The sequence below is a fragment of the Hemiscyllium ocellatum genome, chromosome 1 (genome assembly GCF_020745735.1).
Source record: "Hemiscyllium ocellatum isolate sHemOce1 chromosome 1, sHemOce1.pat.X.cur, whole genome shotgun sequence".
Taxonomy (NCBI): Eukaryota; Metazoa; Chordata; class Chondrichthyes; order Orectolobiformes; family Hemiscylliidae; genus Hemiscyllium; species Hemiscyllium ocellatum.
This window is the reverse complement of record NC_083401.1, coordinates 69,185,404-69,206,263: the sequence shown is the minus strand read 5'-3', so window position 1 is coordinate 69,206,263 and position 20,860 is coordinate 69,185,404. Positions and strand designations below refer to the sequence as shown.

The 20,860-nt window shown below is 39.3% G+C and overlaps 1 protein-coding gene across 3 annotated transcripts in view; it reads right to left on the bottom strand.

Annotated features, from left to right (window-relative positions):
• LOC132809026 (protein unc-13 homolog B-like) overlaps positions 1-20,860 on the bottom strand; it is a 577,546-nt gene that overhangs the window by 161,863 nt on the left and 394,823 nt on the right. For all 3 annotated transcript variants that reach the window (XM_060822442.1, XM_060822515.1, XM_060822523.1), the window contains 5 exons: positions 18,913-18,965; positions 14,246-14,324; positions 10,220-10,294; positions 5,686-5,905; positions 2,830-3,057 (listed from right to left, as the gene is read on the bottom strand). In XM_060822442.1, coding sequence (XP_060678425.1) covers positions 2,830-3,057; positions 5,686-5,905; positions 10,220-10,294; positions 14,246-14,324; positions 18,913-18,965 — 655 coding nt within the window. The remainder of the gene's footprint in view (positions 1-2,829; positions 3,058-5,685; positions 5,906-10,219; positions 10,295-14,245; positions 14,325-18,912; positions 18,966-20,860) is intronic.

Below are 20,860 nucleotides of genomic sequence, written 5' to 3'. Positions count from 1 at the left end.
AGGTTAAGCCAGACAGAGGGTATAATCTGATTGGTCAATTGGAGGAATGAATCTGGTAAGTGACTGGGAGGAGAAGTAGGGAGGGGGAGGGGCTGGGAAGGGAGTCGAGGGAAGGGAAGAGAGGTCATTTGAAATTGGAGAACTCAATGCGGAGTCCTCTGGGCTGCAGGCTACCAGGCGGAAGATGAAATGTTGTTCTTCCAATTTGTGATTTGGTTCATTGTGGCAATGGAGGAGGCCAAGAATGGTCATGTCGGAAAAGGAGTGGAAAGGAGAATTAAAATGGGCAGTGACTGGGAGGTCTGGTCAGCCCATGCGGGCCCGGCTGAGATGTTCATCGAACCATTCCCTAAGTTTACGTTTGGTTTCCCCGACGTAGAGAAGACCACATCGTGAGCACCTGATGCAATAAACTACATTTATTGTGAACTAAGGACTGTTGAAGGATATGGTACTTGTGGAAGGCAGACAAGGGTGGGGAGGGTCCTTGGTTTGCGCCACTCTCCCCACCAACCCCCCTGAACCCCCAGTTACTTTCCCCCACAACCAGAAGAGGTGCAAACCTGCCGGTACACCACTCTCCTCACCTCCATCGAGAGCCCCAAACAGTCCTTTCAAGTAAGACAGAGGTTCACCTGCCTCTCTTCCAACCTAGTTTACTGCATCAGGTGCTCACGATGTGGTCTTCTCTACATCAGAGAGACTAAATGTAATCTGAGAGAATGGTTCTCCGGGCATCTCAGCCAAGGCCACGGGAGCCAATAGGACCTCCTAGTCACCACCCATTTTAATTGGAGGACTCAACATTGAGTTCTCCAATTTCAAATAACGTCCCTTCCCTCCCCTTGACCCCCTTCCCAGCCCCACCCCCTCCCTTCCACTCCTCCCAGTCACCAACCGGATTCATTCCTCCCACTGACCAACCACGTTGTACCCTCTCCCTGTCTTCACCTATGCCTACTTGACCATCCTGTCCCCGCCATCCCCTTTATCTGCAGCTCCCCTTACACCCACCTCCAGTCCTGAAGAAGGCTTACACGTGAAATGTCGACTTCTCCACCTCCGAATGCTGCCTGGCTTGCTGTATTCTTCCAGCCTCCCTGCTCCACTATCATCCCAGACAGTGCATTCCACTATCCACTGAGCAAAAAGCTTTTCCCCAAATCCCCTCTGAATTTCCTGCTCCTTACCCTAAAACTATACACGCTTGTGATCAACCTCCCAACCAAGGGGAACAGCTGCTCTCTATTCACCCTGTCCATATCCCTCATAATCTTCTGCACCTCAATCATGTCCTCCTGGATCCAGTCTTCTCTGCACTAAAATAAAACAATCCAAGTCTACCTAGTCTCTCCTTATAGCTCAATTCCTCCTTCCTAGGCAATATCCTGGTGAACCTCCTCTGTATCCCCTCTCATGCTATCACATCCTTCCTGGAGGGAGGTGATCACAACTGCACACAGTACTCCAGTTGTGGCTTGTCCAACACTCTGTAAAACTCCAGCTTATCTCCTTGCTCTTATTCTCGATGCCACGACTGATGAAAGCAACTGCAAGGAAACGTGCCTTAACTATCATATTCCCATGCTCTGCTGACTTTCATGGATCTGTGTATAATTCTCTTCACAAGATCCCTCTGTTCTTTAAAGCTACCCCAGTACCCTATCATTCATTAAATACTCCCTCATCTTCTTCCTTCTTCCAAAGTGCATCACCTTGTACAGGATTAACCCTGCCATTGGTCTGCCCATCTGACCAGCCCATCTAGATCTTTCTGTAACCTACAAATATCATCTTTACTAATAACCACTCTACCAATCTTGATGTTACCTGCAAATTTGCATACTATTCTTCCTGTATTTTCATCTATATCATTTATGTTTGTAACAAAAATAAGGATGCCACTACTGACTCATCTGGTACACCACTAGTCACTCAAACAGCCATCTAGGTTGGGATGAGGTAAAATTGATGAGAATAATGTAAATAAATACATGAACAAAGCATTAACATAGATTGATGATGAACCTTCATGTAACATTCTACAAGATACTTCAATTAGGCCAGAACCAATGCTGGCCACCACAGCTTAGTAAGGGTGCAAAAAAAATAATGAAGGTGCAAGGAAATGCAATATAAGAGAATTGTTCCAAGCACAAGGGATTCATCGTGTAGACAAATTGGAAAAAATATAGGTTGTTCTCCTCAAAAATGCTAAGAGGAGAATTGATAGAGGCATTCAAAATAGGAGGTGTGTGCACAGAATGGCTAAGGATAAACTGGCCTCATTGTTGAGATGATCAAGATCCAAAAAAGATTTAAAAAGAGAATTGCTCAAGAACTAAAAGCAACATGAGAAAAATGTTTCATGTAGTATATAGTTACGTTCCAGAGGCAAATTCAATCATGGGAATTCAATCATAGGGAAATGAATCACTATCCAAATGGAAAACAATTGCAGGGTTATATGGGATGGGCACAAGAGTGACATGAGCTGATTTGCTTGTGCAGAGAGCCGGTAGATACAATGGGAGAAATGGCCTCCTTCTGTGCTTCAATCATTCTGTACGTTTCTGTGATTTTACAAACTGCAAAGCTCATTACTGTTAGTGACATGTAACAGCAATGCCACTGGGGAAAATTTAGATCTGTCATGCAGCACTTTATTGCAAGGAATTGTGGCATTGAAGATTTTAACATAAACCTCAGGAATTTTCTAGAATTGCTTGTCTTTATTTGAAATTACTGGAAAAATACACAATATGGAATATAACTGATATTGAGAGAGCCTGGTCCGTAAAATAGGTGTTGGTAACTTTTGCACTGTACCAGTTATAGTAATCTTTGCTGACCACTTAGATGTTCCATCAAGTACACTTTGTTTGATGGTCTTCATTTGCTGTGCATGTGTAACTTTTATCACTCCAAAGACATCTCTGATGAGTTCAAAGATTTCTGGCTTGTTCCGTTCTCGGATTTTCATCCTGTCTTTCATTGCCATGATAATATTTTGTGTTCTGTCTTCTGCACCATGCTTGGAGCTTTTTTCAGCTGCACCTGTTTGTAGAACATATACCATTATACATAAGAACATAGAGCTTTACAGCGCAGTACCGGCCCTTCAGCCCTCAATGTTGCGACCACCTGCGAAATTAATCTAATACCCATCTAAGCCATCTATGTCCAATGCCAGTTTAAATGTCCATAAATTCAGCGACTCTACTACTATTGCAGGCAGGCTGTTCCACACCCCTACTACTCTCTGAGTAAAGAAACTACCCCTAATATCTGTCCTAAATGTATTACCCCTCAATTTAAAGCTATGTCTCCTCAGCCTTCACCATCCGAGGAAACAGGCTCTCACTGTCCACCCAATCTAACCGTCTGATTATCTTATACATCTTGATTAAGTCACCTCTCAACTTTCTTCTCTCCAACGAAAACAGCCTCAATTCCCTCAGCCTTTCCTCATAAGGCCTTCCTTACCAGGCAACATGGTAGTAAATCTCCTCTGAACCCTTTCCAAAGCTTCCACATCCTTCCTATAATGCAGTGACCAGAACTGGACGCAATGTTCCAGGTGCAGCCTTACCAGTCTTGTTCAGCATGACCTCAGGCTCCAAAACTCAATCTCCTTACCAATAAATGCCAACACACCATATGCCTTTTTAACAACCCTATTAACCTGGTTGACAACTTTCAGGGATTTATGCACCTGGACACAGAGATCTCTCTGTTCATGTACACTGCCAAGAATTTTACCATTAGCCCAGCAGTCTGCATTCCTGTTACTTCTTCCAGAGTGAACAACCTCTACATTTCGGCATTAAACTCCACCTGCCACTTCTCAGCCCAGCTCTGCTCTTCTTCCTCCTTCCCTTCTGAGCAACAGGGACAGGTTCTGCACCAGAGATCTGTGCCCCATTGCTTCCCTGGTAAGTCATTCCCCCCACAACAGTATCCAAAACGGTATACATGTTGTTGAGGGGAACCACCATAGGAGATCCCTGCACTGCCTGCCAGTTCCCTTTCCTACCTCTGACGATAACCCATCTACCTTCTTCATGTGGCTGTGGAGTAACTAACTCCTTGTAACTCCTCTCAATAACCCCCTCCACCTCCTAAATGATCCGAAGTTCATCCAGCTCCAGCTCCAGTTCCCTAACACGGTTATCAAGGAGCTGGAGTTGGGTACAATTATAATTCGTACCAAAAGTGGTTATGAACAATTACTATATTTTTTCAATTGTGATCATTGTACAGCAAGAAAACTTGTTACATTGTATCTACTAAGCTCGCTTAAGGACATGAGACTAAAATCAATAGTAAATATTGAATCAATAAGTAATGTGGTTCTCAAACATTTCATCTTGGTGGAAACATTTTCCCTTCCTATCCCTTCCTATCCTTTTACTTTTATTAATTTTTTGAAACATTTTTCTGTATGCTTTCAGCTGGATGCTCAGTACATACAAGGACACAATTAAGTGGGAATCTAACATGCATCTAGCTTGCACAATTAACAAAGCACAATGTCTGAAACAGGTGCAGTCAGCAATAGATCCCAATGCAAAGGATGGGACAGAAATGCGATTTTAGGAGTAGAGGTTAATGAATGTGGGAAAATTGCAGTGGAGATTAGGTGATGAAAAGCAGAGATGCAAATGGTAGGTTCATGGAGGTAAAGTATCCACAACAGATGAATGTTAGAGAAATGCAGTTTGTGTTTGAAGCAGGGGCAGAGATTATAGGGCTGAAGCAAATGATAGATGTAAAGCAATCTAAACAGGAGAAGGAGAGTCTTATAATGGAGTCATTAGGGGATCAGAATAAATGTCAGTGTGACAGGAATGACAGGAGGATGGGAATTAGAGCTCAGTTTTTGACAAACTGCAGTTTGTAGAGCGTAATGAGCATTGAACATCAGCCAGGCAAGCATTATAATTGACCAGTCTGAAGTGACAAGGAAATGAAATCAGATTTCAGTAGCAGATGGTTGAGAAAGGAATGAAGAGAGATAAGCTTACCAAGGTGGAATTAGGAAAACGTTGCAAAGGGGATGTTTGGGTTCAGATGCTCAGCTCAATATCAAAGAGGATGTTAAAATTTTTAAGTGCTTGATTCAGCCTGAGATGGTAGCCAGAGAAAGGATATAACAGGGCTATGAAAATTGTAGTGGATGACAATGCTAGTTTTGGTCTTCCCAATGGCCAAATGGAGGAATCTGCAGCTCATTCAAAAATAAATGTTGGACAAGCTTGACAATAGCTAAAGGCTTGAACTGGTGAGTAGGGATGTACAACTTGGTAGTATCAGCACATTTGTATATGCTACCCACAGTTTTTCAGACAATGTCAGCAAGAGTCAAGATGTAGTTAAAGAAGGGGAGAGGGCAAAGTACAGATCCCTCGAATTGCATGAGAGTCACAAGAGCAACAATTACACCAGGTTATTTGGATACCAGATAGATATTGCAGCATCAACAAGAACAAACCTCTCAAGTGGAAGAGGAACATGGCATGGTTAGCTGTGTGCAAGGCTGCAGGGAAGTCACAAAAGAGATGTGTAATAACATATTATGGTTACAGTCAGAGAATAGACTGAGCAAATCTCTGATTTCAGACATTGCTGGACTAAACATAAATGAATATAAACATGCAGCAACTACACAGAAGACAGACTTACGTTGTAAACAATCTGCATTTAGGAGATCTTGGCACTTTTCATGGCATTTTACCCCACATTCAGTGCACCTCATTCCCTGACGAGCAATACCCCATAGTAAGCCCTCACATTCATAGCAGTATGTAGGTGTGGTGGCAGTCCAGACCTCAAAATTGTGGGGTGTGGTACAAGAAATAGGGTAAATTAAGGCTTGGAGGGTCTTTTTATAAACATGATTTTTCTGCAGAAACAAATACAAACATGATTAAAAATATGCACGACATATTTTAAATCTGCATGATCCTCCCAGCATTTTTTTGTTCCAAATTCCTATTCCCACATAGGCAACTGGTGTTGCAAATGTATGACTTGTCATGTTGAACTGCACTCTCGTATTGAAAATGTGATAGATGCACCACTGCTAAGAATGTGTCTATCCTCTGAGGCAAAACACTCCAATGTAATAATGGCAATGATACACTCCTGTTGCATAAATCTGCAAAAATAAAATGATTCTGTATATTTTCTCTTCTGGATTACCATTTTTTGTGAATGTTGAGGAAAAGATCATTGCTTGTCATTTCACAGGGAAATTGGCTTTTTAGCTAATTGCACAACCATCTATTGTTACTGTGAACAAAGAGGCAAACAAAATTAAAAAATAATGCAGCATTTATGAAATGTTATTTCCTAAAGAATTATGTATTTTTACAGAACAACATGTGTAGTACTGTAGAAACACATGACAAAACACTCTGTTTGAATGCATCTTGTGCAACAGGGCAATGTGGACTTCTGCGTGCAGGAGTTATGAATAGAATGCATTACGAATGTGATTCTGTAACACAGCTGTATTAAATAATTACCATTTGAGAATTTGAATTTTAAAATAGAGGCAGGTGGGAGCACTTTCAGTTCTGTGAAAATAACGTTCTCTAAGAGATCAGAAAGTAGACCATAAGATACAGGGGCAGAATTAGAACATTCAGTCATTTATTCTGCTCCACCATTAGATGATGGCTTACATGTTTCTCAACACCATTCTCCTGACTCCTTCTTGTAACCTTTGATCCCCTTATTAAATCTATGTCTTAAATACATGCAACGACTTGGTAATGATTTCTACAGATTCATCCCCTGCTGGCTGAAGAAATTCCTCCCTATCTCAGTTCTAAGGGTCATCCTTTCGCTGAAGGTATGCCCTTGGGTCCTAGTCTCTCCTACTATCGGAGGCATCTTGTCCATGTCCACACTATGCAGATCTCTCAGTATCCTGCAAAAGTTGCAGTGAAATACCTTTTGTCATTTTTTAAATTCCATTGAGTACAGACCCAAAGTTCTCAACTACTTCTCATATGACAAGCCTTTCATCACTGGGATAATTCTTGTAAACCTTCTCTGGATTCCCTCTAACATCAGCACATCATTCCTGTGATACTGGACCCAAGACTGCTTATAATCTCTCAAATGCGGTCTGACAAGAATTAATGATGAATTGAGGACACTGTTTCGAAAGCATGAACTTTTAAAACGTGTGTTGGTTGCAATGCAATTACATCGCCAACACTTTAAGAATTGTTTCTAAAACGTGATTTTTCTTTAATGCTGGGTTGCACAAAAATGCAACCATCGTGTTATAGAAGAACTACCTGTACAGCCTCAGTAGCATATACCTGCTCTTGAATTCGAGCCCACTTGAAATGAATACTAATATTAGATTTGTTTTCCGAACTGCCAAATGAACCCATATGTTAACCTGAAGAGAATCCTGAATTAGGACTCCTAAGTAACCTTGGGCTTCAGACTTCCAAAACATTTCCCCCATGTAAAAAATGGTTTATGTCTCTATTCTTCATAACAAAGTGCATAACCTTATACTTTCCCACATTGTATTCCAAATGCCAGTTTTAGAGTCATAGAGATGTATACACTCTCCTCGCCTCTCCAAGTCCTTCTGCAGCCTCCTAATCTCCTCACCATGACTTGTGCAGAGGGGAAGAGGTGCTTTTTGCTTACTTTTTGATTTAGCGTTTCTAAGGACTTCTAACAGTATAACCTGAAACCCAAGATCCAGGGCTGAGCCCAAAAGAAACAGTCATATTGCAAGAAAGCATAAGTTCATTGGTTAGTAATAGCTGCAAATTTGACAATCTACTGTAGGTTACTTTCAAATTGAAGATAAATAGGAGAATCATGTACAGGTGAAAAACTATGAGGAGGTTGGTCAATGCAGGATTGTAGGTGTTGTACTTCAACGCACACGAAAACCAAACAAGGTAAATGAGCTTGTAGCACAGAATAAAACTGGCAGTTACAATATCATGGGGATCACAGAGACCTTGCTGCAAGGTGATCAGGGCTGGGAATATGCAACCTATTGAAAGGAAATCTGCAGAGGGAGCAGGGTTGCCTTGTTAGTAAGAAAAGAAATTAAATCAAAAGCAATATACAGTCAGAAGGCATAAAATCTGTGTAGATAGAGTTGAGGAACTACTAAGGAAAACAACCTTGATGGCCTTACATACAGGCCTCCTAGTAGTAGTCAGTAGTGGGGCAGAAAATAAATCAGGAGATAGAAAAGGTATTTAAGAAAGGCACTGTTATAATCACTATGGAGGACTTCAATATGCAGGACTGTAAAATTCAAGTTGGCAGTAGATTTCAAGAAAAGCAATTGTGGAATGTCTACGGGATGGTTTTTGTGGAGCAGCTTGTGACAGAGTTTGTTAGGGAACAGGCAGTTTTGCATTTGGCAATGTTCAATGGGGCAGTCTTGTTTAGGGAGCTTAAGGTAAAGAAACCTCTAGGGAGCAGTGACTATAATATCACAGAATACCCACAATTCGAGAGGGAGAAGCTGGAATCAGATGTAACAGTATAACATTTGAGAGAAGGTAACTACAAAGACATGAGGAAGGAGCTGGCAGAATTGATTGGAAGGGGTGCCAAGCCGGGAAGGCAATGGCAGAGGTTTCAGGGTAGTTCAGGAGGCACAACAAAAATTCATCCCAAGGAAAACAAAATATTCTAAGCAGAGGATGTGGCAACAGTGACTGAAGTCAGTATTAGCATAAAAGCATTTTGTAGACATTCCCCAAATACCTTTTTTGGGGATTTTCCCAGTCCATCTGCATATTGAAATCCTCCACGATTACTGTAATAATGCCTTTTTTCCCTGCCTTTTCAATCTCATGATTTATTTTCTACCCCACAACTTGACTAATGCTAGAAGATCTGTGCATAATTTTTATCAGGATCTTTTTTGCTTTGTGATTTCTTAAATCTACTCACGGAATTGATACCTTCCTACCTTTCAATTGCACTTGATATTGATTTAATTTAATATCTTACTAACAAGGCAACCTTGCCTTCTCTGTCCATCTGCCTGTCCTTTCAATGGGATCACCCTTGCAGCCCACAATATCACACCCATCAATTTCAAACTGCACTACCAGGCCATTTACCTTGTTTCTTCTACTGGGAGCATTTAAGCACAACACACTCAGTCCAGTGTCGACCACCCCCCCTTTTCATATTCCCTATCTTGTTACTTGTCTGGAAAATTTAATAAACTCGCCTGAGCCCTCCCTCACTTTAACTAGTCTAAAGTCATTTGAAAAGTGATTTACATTTCCAAAACAAAAAGCACATGACTTTGTAAGTGCTATCCAGCAGGCTGAGGTGTTAATTCATGAAGTGTTTACATCACTCAGTTTAGGACATGGAGAAAACAAATGATGAAGAGTCACTGATAGTTAATTTGAGTTTAATTACCAAGAATCAGGTTTTAGTTTGATTTGAGCAGAAGGCCAGATTCATCCTAGCAGAAAATTTGGACTTTTCATTTGAGAAGAGCCATTTTTATTCTACTAGCAGGCTAACTTATTAGCCTTGTAGAATCCCCAGGTCATAAGATTTTGTGAAAGTCACTTGACTGTCAAAACTGAAAAGGAATCCAGGCCCCCAGAACTGAAAGGAGGTACATGCCATCTGAACAGGAAAGGAGTATTAAAACGGTTTCGGCAGTTCAAACATCTCGACGGCTGTAGGTGGGACAGCAAGATGAAGAGCAGATTATGGCCAAAGGGAGAAGATTGGGCAGATCAGGGTAACAGGTCTCAGAATGCAATTCAGATGCTGGCCAGAGGGTTCAGAAGAGCACAGAGAACAATGATAGAGACAGGAAGATGGTAATTACAGGAAAGCTGGCTGGACATGAAGGATATTTCTTCAGCTCTTCTCAACTCACAAGCTGTCTTTCCTGAAACCTAGGAATCTTCTTCTATTTCAGAAATGTAACCTGCCACCTGACCGAACACTCCTGTGTTTTTGAAAGTGAAAATTATCCTTATATGCACAAAAATGTAATAAGGTGCAACTAGAATGAACAAAACTGAAAATTACGATCAGTTGTGATGAACAATAACTGATTTGAAGCACTTATTTGGTTTCTGTTCATGGAAGCTGCCAGACCTGTTCAGTGTTTGCAGCATTTTCTGTTTCGGTTAATAAAAAATACTAACATATGGACTCTTTTCAAATATGCTGTTCTTACCAGTTCTTCATCTTTTAGAGACGTGCGAGTAGCCATTGCAGAGGTAATGCCAGCTTTTCTTGACTGCACAAGTGACTGTAATTTGAAACCAAGTTCGTATGATAAATTCAAGATCAATGCAATTCTTGAATACAGAAAAAAATAATGCAGGCAGAATTCACAAAATTAAATGTGGGTATACATAATATAACTCAATAACCACATGTATCACAACTGAAAATTATGAACTAGTTTAAGGAAAAGAAAACTTCCACAAACTAGTTTGATCTATTTTATTAAAAGAGTGAACCTTATAGATACACGACTGTTGTAAAGGATACTCTTTGAATGAACAAGACTGACAAGATATTTGTATCATTGGAGTAATTAAGATCACTAATTATTCCAGTGGTACGTTCTTTTTTAAATGTTTGCTCTAAGTCAAATGGTTGAATTTTGCTCATTTGATGTGAGATAAATCCCCATCAGATGGAAGAAAATAAAGATGGGTGGGACCCAATTCCCCATTCTTGTCTTGTGGTGTTCTTAAAAGTGTGCATTCCAGAAGCTGCGCTATTCAACTGTGCACATGGTCATTTCACACTGACAGATTTTCATGTCAATGGGAGAGCATCAAAAGCAAATGTCGTTCTTGCCAGCCCATGTTTTAAGGTCAGGAACCATGTGGATGATACACATTGCTGCCAATACACATTGAAGGTGGAGGGAGTGAATGGCTGTGGATGATGATGGTGACCTCCAGAGAAGGCCAAGATCCATCCATTTGACAGTGAAAGCATTTTAAAAAGTTCAGCAGGGATTGTTGATACACCTATCAACTGGATTGTGAACTTTCCTGTTTTATGAACTCCTGAGATGATTGATGGCTCTATAACTGCTCAACAGGATTAAAGTTATTTTCAAATGGGATTTAATGGCTGAGTTTGATGAACTATTTTATGAGAATGACATTTTCTTCTTTCCTAGTGGAGTTGCAATAGCTGCTGTTTATTTTGATAATTTTATGAGCATCTCAAAGATTTCTCAAACATAACACAATAAATCATAGAAGTCATACAGTGAGCAAACAGGCTATTTGGCCCAACAAGTCCATACCAACCCTCCAAAGATTAACCCAGCCAGAACCATTTCCTTACTATTCTACATTTGCTCCTGACTAATGCACCTAACCGACAGATCCCTTGACACTATGGGCAATTAAACATGGCCAATTCAACTAATCTGCACATCTTCAGATTGTGGGAGGAAACTAGAATGGGCACACAGGGTGTTGGGTGAGGGCTAGACTGTCTAACGCTCTTCTCTAGAACTGAGCTGAGATGCTAAAGAAGAGCAGAGGACCGATTAAGCAGCCCACCTTGGCTTTCACTCACTGATATATTCAATTTGGAACTTTTCTTGGAGGCAATGCTTCTGTTTCCAGTTCAACCCTTCCACTCTACCATGAAAGGAAAAGTTAGCTGTCACTGTCATGCAAGAGATGATGTCATGACATCTGCAAAACTCACGACTAACAATTCCCACCACAAAGAATCTGCACTGTTTGCAGATCTGAGTTTGCAGGTAAAAGCGTGCTATCCTGGTTTTGGAGCAAGAAAATATCAGTATAAATTCTTATTCAAGAATTCCACCCACTGGCCACTAATAGAACCTACCCAAGATATCACCACGGGACAGCTGTATGGATTTCAACTGAGATTTCATCCCACTCCCATCTCACTTTGCACAACAAATAACTTGCATTTATATGGCAACACTGTTCATTCCAAAGTGATATACAACTAATCATTGTTATAATACAGGAAGCATGGCAGTGAATTTCAGCAAAACAAGCCTCCACAATCAGCAATGTGTTGTTGACTGAGTGGTAAATATTGTTCACAATACTGAGTATAACTGCCTTGCGTTTCTTTTAAAATAGTTGCTACAGGAATTTTTACATCCAGCTGCAAAGGCAGATGGAGCCTTAAATTGGTGCGTGTACTGGAGAAGAGTTTTCTGATGTAATAAGGGGCCTCCAAACCGAGGTACACCTCTCTCACCAACACAAGCTTGAGCTACTTGATTAACCAAAGCCTGGGCCTTTCCTTGCAGTGGTAGAGCTGCAGTGGGTACCAGATAGCCATCCCTCAAGAGCCTCTATAGACCAAAAAGACAGACAAGTTGCTCAATGCCTCTCTGCACCCTTTATAATGAAAGACAGGTTGGTAAAGACTAGGGCATGGTGGACGGACTTCAAATCTGCAGACAAGACACCATAAAATTCCACCATATGTATTTGTTTGTGCACACAAGCCACCAATGTCTAAGAATCTGCATTTTGGGAAAACTTTCACCAGAAAAATACATCAAGAGAAACTGTAAATGTAGTGTAGGTCTTACAAAGAATTCTTACTACATCATATGAAAAACAATTAAACTAGAAAGTTGACAGTTGTCATTGCTTTGAAAACGTGGTTGCAACATTAACAGAACCTTTATGGGCAGTGATGCTTTAGGTGGAAAGATCAGTGGCAATAAAAGATCGAGGAAATTTGGATGCATGTAACTCACATTCAAAGTAGTGAGATTTTTTAAGCTATGTAACAGGATTGTGTCCATGTTGCATACTTGCCTGCATGCAAATACAGAGGTAACTTATGACACCTATGGTAAACTTAAAGCAGTGTAAATGAGGGATGGGATAAAATTAATGGTTTCTACAACAGCGATGAGAGCTAATATATCATCTACCAACATCATAATTTAACAATAAAATTCTACACCATTAATCCTTTACAGAAAGCAGCTTTGTATATAAGGTTCATGTATATTACACATTCAAACAATTAATATGCAGGAGTGGAAACTATTATGGAATACTGCAAAATATGATTAAAGAAAAAAGTGGAAGTTGAGGGTCAACAAGCATAATGCTCTTTTATCATTTATTGGGGAGATTGTAGTACCACTTACCATGGCCTGCACAAAAGGAATGTTTGCATACAAAAAAATTACAATATTGTTATTGCAGAGTTCAACTCTTCTGATGCCAAAGCAATCATGTCATATTGTTATACTGCACGATGAGAATGGGCCCATTTCAGAAAATATAGCACTAATTTTCATTTGAAACACTCTGAGTACTGGTTTTCTTTGGACACCTAATCACCTGATTTACAACCTGCTCATTTCTATAATCTTTTTATCAACATTCCTGAGCTAGGTGAATATTTCTTGTTAAATTACAAATCATTCTCCTTTTAAAATAATTTGCCTTCACAGAAACTTAGAAGCCAAACAATTGGCTCGTCTTGCCCTGAAACCATAAGATGCAGAAACTAAACCTTCTCGCAAACAACAAAACTTCAATTATATAATGAACAAAAACAGTTTTCAAAGATTTTAAAATAACTGCCAAAAAGAGAACAAATCACTGATTATCAGATTAATTTGACAAACTCTGGAAGAACATCAGATTTGTGGAGGTCTGTTTTAAAAATGATGTTGGCCAATATTAAGCTGAGAGTAACATTCTGAAAACATGTACAAGAACACATCAAATGGGCAACAAAGAAAGGGCAGCAACCTCAAACATACTGAGGCAGAAATCAATCTAGACATTTGTACCAAAGCTGATTTTAACAGAATGGCTTCAAGTATTTGAAAGAATACCAAATTATCCTGTTTTGGAAAGCGTAATTGAGTCATTTTCATTGCAATGACTTTATGAATAGAAACATGAAAGGTATGTTAAGGTGTTTTAATACACAAATTAACTCTGTAGCATTTCCTGCTCAAGCAAACTTCCATCAGGTATAAGACAGATCTTAAGCTGATCACCCACAAAACACAAGGCAAAAATCTTAGTTTAATGTCAAGCAAAATATCCCTGTTATTTCAGAATTCTGACTTCACTCATAGATAAAGTTGAAGGCAAAGCAACAAAGTGAAACCAAACATAAAAGCATGAGAAATGGCAGTAACAAAGACTAATAAATCATGCAACATAAGATGATTATTTGGAAGGGAAAAAAAGTGACTTACCAGATCACTAACAAGTGGGATTGGTTTTTTTTTCCGCAGGTCTGGCATACTGTCAATACCATACAATCCGCCTCCAGTTCTAGAAACAATATCAACATAGTTTTGTATTTTCGGTTTTGGAAAGTTGGATTCAATTATGTGATCGTATAGTTTTGTGGTTATGTTTCTGCATCAGCAATCAAAAGACTTGAATTAATCATCTATAAAATATATGAGATCAGATTCTACCATGCACTTTGAGAATTAGAGTGAGTTACATATACTTTAGGACAGCTGTGAAAACAAACCTCACTCAATGATGAATGCAAGAATTTATGCCAAGAAGAGTTTGAGCATAATTAAAATTGAGATGCCCACCTGGTAAAGCTACAAAGACAGGACTATGGGAGCAGCACACAATAGACAGGACTCAGTGACCTCACAACCAATGGGCCAGATCCAAGCTCGACAATCATAGTGCATCCAGTGTGGACAATTAAACAAATAAGATGAGGTGAAGGCTCCACCAATACCACCATCCTAAAATGTCGGGATACTCAGCACATCAGTGCAAACGACCAGGCCAAAGCACTTTCTTCCACGTTCAGTTAGAAATTCCAAGATATTATCAATATCATTTTCTGGTTGTGGTCCCCAACATCACGGATGCCATTTTCAGAAAAAGTGCTGCACGCCATATGACATCAAAAGATAAATAAGGGCACTGGATATTGCAACATTCCAACAAATGGTAATGAAGAATTGTGCTCCAGAACTAGCCATGCATTAGACAAGCTGCTTCAATACAGCTACAATACTGGCATCTAAACAACAATGTGGAAAAGTTATGTAAGTGTGTCCTGTCCACAAACAGTGGAATAATTTAGCATGGACAATTACCGCTTCATCGTGTATTCTTGTTCATCATTAAAGTGATGGAACCTGTTGGTGACAATGCGACTAAGGCATAATTGAAAAGAAACAGTTGTGCTGACACTCATTTGCTTCCTACATTGGATGCTTGGCTTTTCATTACAGCTGTGGACAAAACATGACAAAAGAGCTAAACTCCAGAGGTGAGATAAGAGTGACTGCCCTTAACATCAAAGCATCATTTGCTCACCCAGGAGTCCTAGCAAAACTGGAGTCAATGGTAATCAGGGAGAAACTCTTCAGTAATGTTGACCTTGATCAAATGGGCTGAAAAATGGCAGATGGAGTTCAATTTAGATAAATGCGAAGTATTGCATTTTGGTACAAAGAACAGGGGCAGGACTTATACAATTAATCGTAGTGTTGTAGAACAGAGGGATCCATGGGTTCAGGTATATAATTCTTTGAAATTTGCATCGTGTATACACAGGTGGTTAAAAAGACATTATTTGGAGATGCCGGTGTTGGACTGGGGTGTACAAAGTTAAAAATCACACAACACCAGGTAATAGTCCAACAGGTTTAACTGGAAGCACTAGCTTTCAGAGTGCCGATCCTTCATCAGGTGGTTGTGGAGGACACGATTTTTAGACACAGAATTTATAGCAAATGGTTACAGTGTGATGTAACTGAAATTATACATTGAAAAATACTTTGATTATTTGTTGAGTCTTTCATCTGTTAGAATACCATGATAGTTTCACTTCTTTCATTTGTAAATCACTAAACGTTTTTTTAAAGTTACATTCTCAGGTTAACTGCAACAATTGGTGTCAACCAGATAATATGTTGAAGGTGTTAGCCCCCTGTGTTCCCTGTCTTTGCCAGAATGTTTAGACTGATTCTAATCTAAAAAGTGAAATAACAGAGTCTTACATGGATTCATGCAGTTGTTGAGCAAAGTACAATGTATCTCTGCAAGTCCAAATTCACCCCACAAACGTATATGTATGCATGTGGGTTTTTGCGTATGTGTGTGTCTACCACCAAGTCTCTTTGTTAGCAACACTCCCTGGGACCTAACCATTAAATGTATCGGTCCTACTACTAAGATTTGCTTTCCCAATATGCAGAACCTTGCATTCATCTAAATTAAACTCATCTGCCACTTCTCAGCCCATTGGCCCATCTGATCAAGATCTCATTGTAATCTGAGGTAACCTTTTTCGCTGTTCACGACACCTCCAATTTTGGTGTCATCTGCAAATTTACTAATTGGACCTCTTATGCTCACATCCAAATCATTTATATAAATAACGAAAAGTCGTGACCCAGCACCGATCCTTGTGGCACTCCACTGGTCACAGGCCTCCAGTCTGAAAAACAACCCTCCACCACCACGCTCTGTCTTCTACCTTTGGGCCAGTTTTGTATTCAAATGCCTAGTTCTCCCTGTATTCCATAGGGAACCTTTGGCTGAATCAGTTCAGTGAATTTTAACCAGTATCAAGATTCACTTGAGTACATATGAGACCTTTTAAAGTCATTAGAATTCTCCATTATCAATGTTATTAATTTTATTAAAAATAGAAGGATTTTGCCCATTTTCTGTGCAAATGGAAACTGATTATAACAAGGTCACCGACATTGTCAAGGCAACATAGTACCTTCATTGAATATCATTTTGCTTTGCACACATTATTTGTTGGGCATGCAACGGTAGATGCATGATTAATACAAATCTATGACGTGGAAGCAGAGGTAGACTCTTCGGCTATTCAAAACTGCTTCACCCTTTAATAAAATCATGGCTGATCTAGTTTTGAATTCTACATTTCCTTCCACTTGTAAAATCCTCTGATTTTTGGGTGAAGAGCATAATGTCTGGAACCACAGTTCTTGACGTCACTGATTTATTAAGCCAAATTAAGCAAGTCATAACACCACACAGAAATAGGAACAGAAGTAGACTGTTCCATCCCTTGGGCTCTGCTCCATCTTTCAATAGGATTGTGGCTGATCTGATATCCCTCATGTCCACTTTCCTGCCATTTTCCCATAAACCTTGGTACCCCCACTGTTTGAAGAATATATCTATATTTCCTTTAAATGTACACAAAGACTCTGCCCCCACAATTGTTGGTGGCAATAAGTTCCAAACACTCACAATGCACTGGGAGAAGAAATTCCTCCCTATCTTAGTCTTAAATTGGCACGCTTTTATTCTGAGACAATGCCCTCTGGTCTTAAACTCTCCCAAGAGAGGAAAACATCCTCTCAGCGTTTATGTTTCAATGAGGTCACGTCTCATTCTTCTAAAATTCAATGAGTAGAGGCCCAACCTGTTTAGCCTTTGCTCATAACACAATCCTTCCATACCAGGGATCATCATCGTGAACATTCTCTGAACTGCCTCCAATAAAATGATACCTTTCCATAAATAAAGGGACCAAAATTGCTCACAGTACTCCAGATGTGGACTCACCAGCACCTTTTACAGTTGATTAAGAGTGTTCCTGCTCTCATACTCTCATCCCCTTGAAGTAAGGTTCAAACTTCCTTTAACCTTCCTGATTACCTGCGACACCTTTGTGTTAGCTTTCTTCATTTTTGCACGAGTATTCACAAGTTATTTTGTGATGCAGCTTTCGCCATTGAATTAATATCCTGTTCTTTTGTTCACCCTTCCAAAATTAACAACTTTGCATTTTGCCATCTTATGTCCCAGTTCCATTTACAAACTTTCTGCTCACTTACTTAACTGATCACTATTTCTCTGAAAACTTTGTATCCCTATTGTAACCTACCTTTCCATCGATTTTTGTGTTGTCTGCAAGTTTGGCTACAGCACTTCAGAGTACATTGCATTTCTGATGAACGTGATTATTTTGTTTGAAAACATTAATTTTCAGTAGTCAGAACAATTATTGAGACATTTTTCTTCCATTTATTCATTTTATTAATCAACTGGAGGCAATGTTAAGGTCTTCATGTTAAAATATTCCCTGTCTCATCAAATTAAAATTACAACAGTTATAACCTTGAAACTGAAGAAGTAGGAACATTGGCCAAATGGAATTTAAGGTAACCATTACTGCTTTCTGGATAGTTGATCAAAAATAAAGTTTCAATTATTATAATTACTTAAGTAGGAAATGTGGTAAGTCAAAAGAGTGGGTGACACAGGTTAAGTTATCATGTCAGAAGTCTGGCAAGTCCCCACTTGACATTGTTCCCCTTAAAAATTGATAAATTAATGCGGCCTTTACAAACAGATGTCAAAATGGCAATGTAGCATATGTTCTAAAAATGCTTGGAATTATCTGTGTGCATGAAATTTTCATGATGTCATAAGCTACATTTTTATGGAAAACCACAACTCTTCTGGATGTAACAGGAAACTTATTATAAAGAAACTGAAACAACTCTCCTGTGATAGATATATATATATATATATATATGTATGTATATATATATCTATCTATCACAGGAGAGTTTTTATATGTGTGTGTGTGTGTGTGTGTGTGTGTGTGTGTATATATATCACGTACACATGTACAGTCAGCAATGATGATGATTTAAGTGATTTTTAAAAAAATGTGAAATGACATTTCTTGGTTTTAGAAACTTTTGTGTATATTAGAATTAAGTGAAAATTATACATAATTACACTTCATCAGATCTTATATTTTATTTGGAATGAATCAATGACAATGCTGGAGAAAGATTACTTCAAAAATGTTGAAATTTCTTAGTTAGTTAATAGCTGCTTCTATACTATATTATTTGCAGGGGACAACAGAGGAATTACTTACCCTCCTTTAAACCAAGGTGTCTTTGAAGGGTCTCCATCACCTCCAAGTTGAGCCTGGTGTTTTTTTTAATTCAGAAGAGAAATGAATATTAAAAGTTGCAAATCAATCAGGCAAATATCAGAAAAGATCAACTCATGCTGCTACTGTGCCATTTTGTTTCCAAATGTAAAAAAACACAAACATCTGTGTTTTAAACAAAAGAACACATAAAGTGCAACAAATGAGGAAAATTTCGTAAAGTTTCCTTATTAACAGAAAGTTAAATGAGCTGTTCAATAAAGATTGAACAGGTTTCCAAAAATATACTTCAATTAAACAAAAAAAATCAATAATAATCTAAAGCTACATGGCTACCACAGTAGAAGATAAATTGGAAAGAATAAATTATGTATTTACTGTGAGTTGAGTACAGAATGATGAGACTGAATATTTAAATAGGTTCTGACGGTTGCTGACTACTCTGCAGCACAGGTTTATTTTAATAATTGTTTCATTGTGATCTAAATTGTGCTGTTGTCCAAATGTAAATTGAGGTTTGCATGCACCCTCAGCCAGCACTCAACTATCTTCAATTGCTTCATCAATAACCTCCCTTCCGTATGGTCAAAAGTGGGGATGTTCGCCAATAATAACACAATCGTCAGCACCATTCTTGACATTGAAACAACCCATGTTCAAATGTAACAAGATTGGACAAAAGCTAGGCTTGGGCTGACAAGTGGTGAGTTACATTCGCACCACCCATATGACGATATCCAATGACAATCTAACAGCTACGCCTTTCCATTCAATGGTGTCACCATCACTGAATCCCCCACAATTAACATCGTGGGGGCTGCTATTGACTGGAAACTCAACTGGGCTCAACACATAAATACAGTAGCTGCAAGAAGAGGTCAGAGGCTAGGATACTGCGGCAAATAACTGACTTTGTGTCTCCTCAAAGACAGTCCAACATCTCCAGGTCACAAGTCAGGAGTGAGGTGGAATACTTCAGATGGACCCAGAACACAACTTGTGGGCTTTCATATTTTTCAGCAGAAGGTCTAATTTATCAGAATTCTTTGGAGGAGAGGCAGAGTACTCTTCTGGAGAGATCAAGGGATAGTTTTATTTTGGTGATGGGATTGGTAGGGGAGGGAAGAGGGGTGTGTGCTTTGGGAAAGGCCAGGTGTGTTTTGAGATAGTTAAGGTGGATGTGAATGCACATAAAAAACGGATCAGCACAGTGGAACCATCAAGACACCAAGGTATTTAAAATCCCTTGGAATTACCAAGGTATCGAGGCATTTAAATTGTTTCTTAATAATCAACAATTTCAAAGAAATCAAGCTTGCTATTTCACTCCCTTGCTATGGACTGAGGGTGATCATTATAGAACATGTGCAACATGATTGATTTCATAATCTGTGATTATCACAGGAGGGTTCCTGTCAGTTTAGTTTGACTGATGTTTCTAAGTAATTTTAAAGTCTGACATGGAGCTCTGAACATTTGTGCTTGTTTCTATAAGGGAATAAATAGTTGAAAGAAATTAAGTGTCATGAACGAGTTTTATCAATTACGTTAATTTGAGAAGAGTGAACTAATCAATTGAGACTCATAATGTCATTTACTTTCATCTTAGCATGCATCCTGAGGTTTACTAAAAGTGGATACTGATTAAGTTGCTTTGGAGGATCTAAGGGCAAAGAGACATGAGTTGTCAATAAATTGGCATATTGGCTACAAAAGACCAGAAGGTGGGTAGAAGAGAACAACTGCACATGGGTGGGACATGAGATATGATAACCATTTGGTGTTTTATTCTTTTTTTGTTTACCATGGGACAAAATGGCTTCAGCACTTAGGCTGGCCTTTTATATTGCCTGCCTCTGTATCCGGCAACCCCCACAGTTTTCGCTCCATTATTTCTGGGGTTGGTAGGTTTAATGTTCATTCATACTTC